Raw genomic sequence first — 8,396 nt, 5'->3', positions numbered from 1 at the left:
GCGCGAGTCCGACTCGCACTTACCCGGTTTTATTTAGATAACTTGGCTTCAGTTATAGATTTGAATTTAGAATTATCGCCCTGCTAAATGAATAAAGATATGTATTGTACATTACGGGTAGTTGATGTTTAATCTTGTAAAGAGAAGATAAAATATATATTATATCAGAAATCACCGCAGATAGACCGTAGCCCTCGTTACAGTATACTATTTTTCTGTTCAACGGAGCCAGAAAGCGGCAACATCGTTTAGTGCAGCGGACCGAAAGCTTTCCGTATGGAGAATAGAAAACATATTTGTAAGCCTAAGAGGTGTTCTAAAATGCTCGCTATTGGATGGAGTTGCCTTTACTTGGGTTAGGAATAAAAGACCATATTACTATAGACATAGAGTTTATTAACAAATACAGGTTACTGCGGCCGCTCTGGCCGTGTGCTCTTCGGAAGTATGATGCAGAGAAGTCCGCTTGCTGCAACAAATATTATTTATTAAAAAATATAAAAAAACAACCACACATTGGGAAGTCTGACGGACACCAGCCAGGCTGAGCCTGTATATTGGGGCCCTAGAGTGAAATTAAATGAGGTTATTTTTAATATGAAGGCGTCGGTTTAGGAGCAGGTCGCCCCGATTATAGCAATAGGGCGCCGCATTGCGGCGCGCGGAGTGCGCTTGAAACGTACCACTTTGCCTAGCTTTTTACTATGAGAGCGCAGCAGGCGCGCGGTATAAAAATAGTTAGAATAGAAAGATAAATAATTTATTTGTAATGTACACAGAAGCGAAAATGAAATAAAACAAATAAATAAGAAAAAGTGCCATGAAATGGTCTCATCACTTCTTCCAGTGCTAATTTTCAGAAACAGATCAGGTGAAACAATTATGTTGTACACTTCGAGCGTCGTTTTTGCATTTCAAAAAGAGCAGAGTGGTTTGTATGGTTTGGTTTGTACAATTTGTGTGTGTCGAGGATTTGAGCCGGTTGACTAATTATACCTCTGCATTACTCAACAACGTATGGAGATACTTCATCGATTGACTTCCCTAAATGTAGATATAATAAGTGTATAAATGATAAGTAAAAGCTGACGTACATATAAGCAATCCCCCGAAGATATATATGGGCACGACGCAATGCTGGTCCACTAATGCTCCGAACACCACGTTCCCGACTATTGCACCCACTCGACCACACATCACCGCAACTGCCATTGCCGTTGCTCTGAAATATACATTTAAATAGTCGTTAAGATCGGAATTAAGATCGAAGTTGACAATCTTAGAGCATCTGGGACATTTACGTTCGCTTATTTTTTGTTAGGTGGTTAAAATCTCTTGTTCTATATATAAAAAAATCTTTTGTTTTATATCGATGTCCTGTCTTGTTCAAAAAACAATTTTCCGAACAAACTTTTTGCACAACTCTTGAGTGAATCATGCCATGCCACCGCTGGAAGTTGATAGTCATAAGTGTATTGTAATATGGTTAAATTGAAGAATAAATATTTTCGCTCTCATTTACTCACGCAACTTTGGTGGGGAAGATTTCACAGATGACACAGAACAGCACAGCCTCAGTGCAGCTGACGATGGACTCAAAGACGCATGAGAGGATCAGGTTCTCCAGCGCGGAACGGACCAGGCTCATGCCAAGCACGGCTAGCCCTGAGCTCATTAGCATCAGCACTGGAAGGAGAAAACTCATTAGTGTTTTGAACCGGTTTTTCGAGAAGTTTATATGTAGGTTTTCCGTTTAACCGACTCGACTTAGTGCTCCTGCGGTTGTGTTCCGTGCACCCACGGAGCGGGGGACCTATTGGATAACATATTGCGACAGATTTTGTCAGCGATACGAGTAGTACCCGCTCTGTGCACCTGACAGCGGAGGCACTTGGAACCATTAAAAAAGATTATACACCGTGTTTTTATTGAATTCCGTTAACTTCGGGGTATTGGTAAGTACGTTTAGGGAAACTACATGACATAGTTAATTTTCCAAAAAAAAAAAATATTTTTATTTTTTTTAAACATTTTTTTGTTATAAAAAGTAATTAAATGTCGCATATAGCGTTGTTGTTGCAGGGGCATTACATTTATCTCAATCAAACAATTGAAAACTGTGACATTTTAATGTCATTTCGAACATCGATCGTCCGAGATAGTACTTACGTTTAGTAGCAAATGTATTAACCCGTACTAAACACTAATCAATATGTGAACGGGCCCTAAGGTAAGTGTACCCACTCGTAAGGGCTTTATAAGATAAAAATAAAGTATTGATTATCTCCGAAATGGAGTTAATTAGAATATCGGTGTCTTTGAGAAAGTTACTTAATTTAAGCTCAGGAATGCACCCTTGAAATTAAAGCAAATCAAAAAAAACACGGTGTATATAATCCCACACCACTGTCAATTGGTGTGTTCATAATGTTCTCGTTAACAATGTTCTCTCACTCTTCTCGTACCTACGATGGGAATGGAGCTGATTTAGAGTCATTTATACGTTTAAGATGAATTCACAGATCGTCAAAGAGTTCAGACCATATTTGGGAATTTCCTATTTTTAATAATAACCTTTTAATAGTGTGGATAAAGAATCGTAAAATTTGGATTCCAATTTCATAGATTTTTGTTGGGTAAAAGAAAGTTATCGTCGAAAAACTGAAAATTCTCACGTCCAACCACAAGTATGGCATCGTTGCATTGTCACTGTGCGTCTGCTGACATTGACTGTCTAGTGCCTGTGAAAATACTCCTCACCGAGCATGACCTTCTTGCCGATCGTGTTGATGAAGACACCCACACCCAGCGCCACGGGCACACAGCTCAGCACCACCACTAGCATGTGCCGAAGTATACTTGGAATGCTGTCTGCTGACATTGACTAGGGCCTACGAAGACATTCCTCACCGAGCATGACCTTCTTCCCGACCATGTTGATGAAGATACCGACACCCAGCGCCACGGGCACACAGCTCAACGCGACCACCAGCGTGTGCTGGTATACTTGGGATGCGACAGTCTGCTGGCATTGACCGTCTAGTGCCTGCGAAGGAAAATCCGACATGAAAGTAAAGTCGCAAAAATAAAGCTATGTCGTATAACAAGCAATGTCGTGTATGCAAGAGCATACAGCGCGTGCAATCGTTATTGTTCACGTCAGCCAGGGCAATTACAATTATGGGACAAATGCAAATACTTTTAAAATATAAGATATGATTCTAGAGCTAGAGCCACTTGTATTGCACACTTTCGCTAATCATAAAATAGAGTTCACCCATGGTATATGTGGGTGTAGCTCTAGACTCACTTCTTGCATTTTTAGAGACCTTATATGTATCTTATAAATAATCAGATTAGCTTGATTGCATTATAATCATAATACGGCTTTATTACACACATAAGTCTTAAATAAGTGTGGCAAATTTCAGCTCTCTTCGGTAAAAATAAAAATAACGCAAGTTAAATAGTTTTAACGGGTACGGGTAGAAAGTAGTTGTACGGGTAGGCAAATAAACGTTCGATTTTGAGAAACGTTTAGAATTTTGAATTTGAATTTTGTGAAAAAACTAAAAAAGGCAACTTTTCAGGAGAGCGTAAACAAAATTAGGACTTTTGTTTGCCATACTAACTATGTGGAATAGAAGTGATAGAACCATTTTCGCACGGATTTACCTTTTATCTCAATTAAATACTATGAAAATAAATTTCTGTTTAAAATTTTGCGAGTCAGATCCCTCGGCTTATTTTAGGCCGGCCTCGGCGCGTGCAGGTCAGCAATATACGTATGAAAAAAGCGAAAACTAGACACATTTTCATTATTTTTTTCTAGTGAGCAATCTTTAATCTTTTAATGATGCAATTAAGCTTAGAATAAATTTAAAAGGGTATTTTTTTGTTTGTTTAAGCATTGGGTGAGACGAAAAAAAAAACAAACAAAAAAAGCCACTTTTAAAGAATTTTATTTAAAAGAAAAATAGAACACTTATGATATGGCTCTATTTTAGTTACAGGCACTGAATCACATAATTATTAAGTTTAAAATACAAAAAAATATTATCACATCTATAAAAATATTGTTAGAGTTACGATTTTAGGCCGAAAACACACAAAGAGATTTGTGAATAAATACTTAAATCTCACAGGTGTCAAGATAAGTAAGCAAATTAAATATTATATTTATTTTTAATAAATCAAACAGATGTTACATATAAAAAGAGAACCTATGTAGGTCATGCAAAAACTTGTGTATGAGTTTTCCGTCTGTTTTCTCCAATTCCATCACTGCCACCGCTCTGTCTCCTTTTTAATTAATAACCTAAAGTTAAAATCATGTAATACTCGTAGTAATTTAGTTATAGAATGTATGTTGTGATTGCTTCTCCTAGATATAGTTCATTATAGAGCATAACTTAGTATTAAGCTTTGCGTCTTATTATGATAGCCATCATCAGTGGACGCCAGGGTTCTTCGCCGTAACTTGGCTGAACCGCTCGAAGAGGTCCCGGGTACGTCCTTAAACTACGTCCAAAAGAGAGGTATGGGCATTGTTAATGTCATCTCGCTTTGTGTGATAGGGCACAGGACAGCGGATGACATTCCAGATCTAAAGTAGAGCCCAACTGGGGAAGTACCTCCACCTTACAGAAACCCGCAGCCAAACAACACTAAACCCTAATCACAATGTTGTGTTCCTGCCGGTGAGTAAGGTTGGCAGAGTCAACGCGGAGTGTTAGGGTCGGCTACATGCGCATCCTCTGGAGTTGCAGGCGTACATAGGCTACGGAGACTGCTTACCATCAGGCGGGCTGTATGCTTGTTTGCCACAAGGGGACATAAAAGAGGGGACATACTATCAGAGTGTAAGGCTGCTTTTTCACCGAGGCGGAGATGAGAGAAGATTTGCGCGAATCAACCAACAATATTGGTTCTCTTCTCCACTCCGTTGGATTTCTTCTTCGCCTCGGTGGAAAAGCAGCCAAGAAGAAGACGTCAAGTAAGCGAGCTCAGTGTGCGAGATGTTGGCGGACACCTCGCATACACCGGCGGGGACGCTAGTGTTGTTCACTGTGAGATAACTGAACCACTCGAAGAGTTACATCATGTGGTTAACTTGAAGAGCACGTTATACTTTCTTACCTCAGTATGCGAGATGTTGGCGGACACCTCACAGACGCCTGCGGGGACGTCAGGGTTGCCCGCTGTGAACTGGCTGAACCGCTCGAAAAGGTCAGGGAACCACATCATCAGGGTGTAGTAACTAGAAGCAGAACAAGACATGTGAGCCTTTAGCAGAATTTATTCTGATCCGTACAAATAATTGTCCTGTTCAAAAAGTCAGACTGTCCAAGCTGAAGTGACACAGGTATCACGATTAATGTCCTCGTGTTAATATATTAATACCCAGAGGCATGTAAAAGATTCCAAAATAGAACCACAAGCGCAGCGGTTTCAAGGCACGAGGGTTGAAGAAACTTTGCTACCGACTGAAACACTTTTTTCGCCACACCAACGCGAGGAACATGTTAACTAAGAAACATTTAACCTTTTTGTCTCTATGTTTATGATATTAATTTGTTTTATTGTTCTTTAAATTAGTATAGTATATTACCTATCTCTTTGCCTGAGATACAGGATTATATTCCTAGTTCAGGCGCACTTACGAATGTACGTAATATGTAAAAGCCCGCGCATAATGTAACATTAGCAATAAGGTTTGTTCAATAAATTATTATTATTCTTATTACACCTCAAATACAAGTTAACGCTTTGAAGTATTTATCATTCAAAATTATCTGTTAAAAGTCAATTTCACCAGTAGAGCTAAGATGGTCGGCTCTTTATCATTTGTCACCATGCCTGTCACGTTCTAACAAGTATGTACGCGCGAAAGTGACGCGCATAGTGACAAGTGATGAAAGTGGAACCATGATGCTACCGCTGGTAACATGAGGAAACAACTCAAAATTTTCATAATTGCTTTGCCACTCTTATGAATAAAATACAACTTTCTCATGAGTTTTTTAAGATTAAATAAAACCTTTACGATATTAACCTGAACATAAGGCCGAAGTCCACGAAGCAGCAGAGGATAAGCAGGCCGATGAAAGGCTGGGTGGTGAGCATCTTCTTGCGGATCCAGAAGTTCTGCCAGCGCTGCTTCCAGGTCAGAGCCGCCTTGGTCTCGTTGCCGTTGTTGTCTGCTGTCACTATCTCCTCCTCCTCGTCGCCTTCGCCGGCGCTTATCATGGACTCCACCTGAAATTGCCATGTCGCAAATTTAAGAGTTGGCGTAAATACGAGAAATCTGGAAGATACTCTACCAACAAGAAAACTAGTTGATGATGGTTCTTCGGGGGCAAAAATGTACGAGTGCTAGTGAATAAATAAATAGCGACTCACGTGTTATCAATACCGATAGAAAGCCATTTCTAAATCATAATAAAAAATGTGACTTCTCTTCGAACGTTATAAACTAAAAGCGGCGCTTTTGCATTACCTACTTGCAAATGTTTTTTACTTATTTTTATTGAAACTATAAATTTCCATTGAGTCCACATTGATTCGAGCCAATCAAACAAAAGTTAAATAGTAGTACCTATACTGTTAACCAATGGATGAAAGGCACTCACTTCTGCCGAGGTAGTTTGGCGCACGCGCACGCTCGAACACAGTGAGAGCGCCAATAGTCCGAGGGTGAAATGATGCCTTTCAACCGAGTTCTAGACTCTACTTTTCCTTTCAAAAACGTAGGAACGGAAAAACGAGGAAAGTAAAATACATGTGTTTTTTAAAACTAAAGGATATTTTCTATAGCATTTCTTGAGGGTACTTTCAATTAACCATTACCATAGGTTAAAGTATCGTTAAGTATCAGAATGGGGAGCTAAACATCAGAATGGAAATTGTGTAACAAATCGATTTAAAACCAAATTTCAATTGCTTATCGTAAAAAAAAAAAAAAAGTGCTCTAGTGCAGAAACGTATCACTTTCCAATTACCCTCTTCCAGAGCATGGGAAATGAAAAGTTACATTACATATTAATTAAGATAACTTTTTGGAATAATGATTTTAATATTATAGAATTACATAACGTTGGTATGATATTTATGTCAAAGTTTATCGAATTCGACTTATAAAGCAACTTATAGGTCTTCCAGAGCATGGGAAATGAAAACTTACATTACATATTAATTAAGTTAATCTTTTAAAAGAATGATTTTGATATTATAGAATTACGTAACGTTGGTATGATATTTATGTCAAAGTTTATCGAATTTGATTTATAAAGCAACTTATAGCGATTTGCCCTAGCTCTATTTGGCTCCTTGGAATGGATAGCTACTGTACAGAAGATTTAAACCCCCAAAGCTTCGTCTTTAGTTATGAAGAAAGTTTAATAGCAATTGTACTACCATACTAACTGAATACCAACCGGGAAATCCTTAGAATCCATCCTAGTATTGACCACGAAGATCTTCTGCAGCACCTGCAGCGCCCGCTCTGGCTGGTTCACGTGCAGCAGGAACCTTGGACTCTCCGGAAACGGCAGCAGCAGCAAAACCACCAGAAGACTTGGGATTCCGCAGGCTGCCACGAAGACGCGCCATTGGTTGAACTTGAAGTCTTCTGTGTCCGCCCAGATGAAGCGCGGGTCTTGGATGATTAGCCAAGCAATGCCTGAAACGAGATGGAGAAAGTTCGTAGCAGGTTAGATTGATTAGATCAGGAGTCTGCATTAGTTTGAAAAGAAGAGCCAACCCCGGTAGATATCATCAGTTTTAAGAATCTAAGTGATTTAATATTTTGGGTATCTTGGAGAGCTGCATTTGTAACTACATAGAGCCGCATGCAGCTCACGAGTCGCATTTTGCCGACCCCCGGGTTGAACGATAGTGCCAATAACGTAGGGCCTATCTATACCGATTGGAATAAGGGATAATAGTCCAGGATAATCCGAAGAATAAAACTGGTTTAGTTTCTTGCTGCCATCTTACATACTTATCGTCAATACTGAACTATGTCCGTCTTTCTAATACATAATTGTATATTACGGTTTTCTCCAGATTGATACCCTAAAGATACCCTACCCCATTGATACCCTAAAGATATATTTAAAAAAAAACTTACAAGGCAGCAGTATACACCCAAGCGTCCAGAACACCTCAAGCCGGCACAGCATGACGTCCCGATGCCGCAGTGACAGGAAGTCCCCGAAGTAGGGGAAGATCAGCCCTGTGGCGCCGATGATCCCGAACCCGGAGAAGAACCTGCGGACGGCCACGTCTACAAACAATAGGTAAACGGGCTGCTGGGGAACGAGGACTGAACAGAGAGAACATTTTGCAGTCTGGCCTTAGATGTCTGATTTGCATTTAGGTATTTGATCGAATTC

At 39.6% G+C, this 8,396-nt stretch overlaps 1 protein-coding gene across 1 annotated transcript in view; it reads right to left on the bottom strand.

Moving 5' to 3' along the window:
- Positions 1 to 375: 375 nt before the first annotated feature.
- LOC133515736 (synaptic vesicle glycoprotein 2C-like) overlaps positions 376 to 8,396 on the bottom strand; it is an 83,511-nt gene continuing 75,490 nt past the window's right edge. Inside the window, exons 5-12 of the mRNA XM_061848305.1 lie at positions 8,132 to 8,271; positions 7,437 to 7,681; positions 6,056 to 6,258; positions 5,140 to 5,260; positions 2,911 to 3,046; positions 1,527 to 1,686; positions 1,095 to 1,222; positions 376 to 469 (exon numbers count right to left, since the gene is read on the bottom strand). Coding sequence (XP_061704289.1) covers positions 411 to 469; positions 1,095 to 1,222; positions 1,527 to 1,686; positions 2,911 to 3,046; positions 5,140 to 5,260; positions 6,056 to 6,258; positions 7,437 to 7,681; positions 8,132 to 8,271 — 1,192 coding nt within the window. The 3' untranslated portion in view covers positions 376 to 410. The remainder of the gene's footprint in view (positions 470 to 1,094; positions 1,223 to 1,526; positions 1,687 to 2,910; positions 3,047 to 5,139; positions 5,261 to 6,055; positions 6,259 to 7,436; positions 7,682 to 8,131; positions 8,272 to 8,396) is intronic.

Source organism: Cydia pomonella, chromosome 3 (genome assembly GCF_033807575.1).
Source record: "Cydia pomonella isolate Wapato2018A chromosome 3, ilCydPomo1, whole genome shotgun sequence".
NCBI classification, from domain to species: Eukaryota; Metazoa; Arthropoda; class Insecta; order Lepidoptera; family Tortricidae; genus Cydia; species Cydia pomonella.
This window is presented reverse-complemented; position numbering and strand designations above follow the sequence as displayed.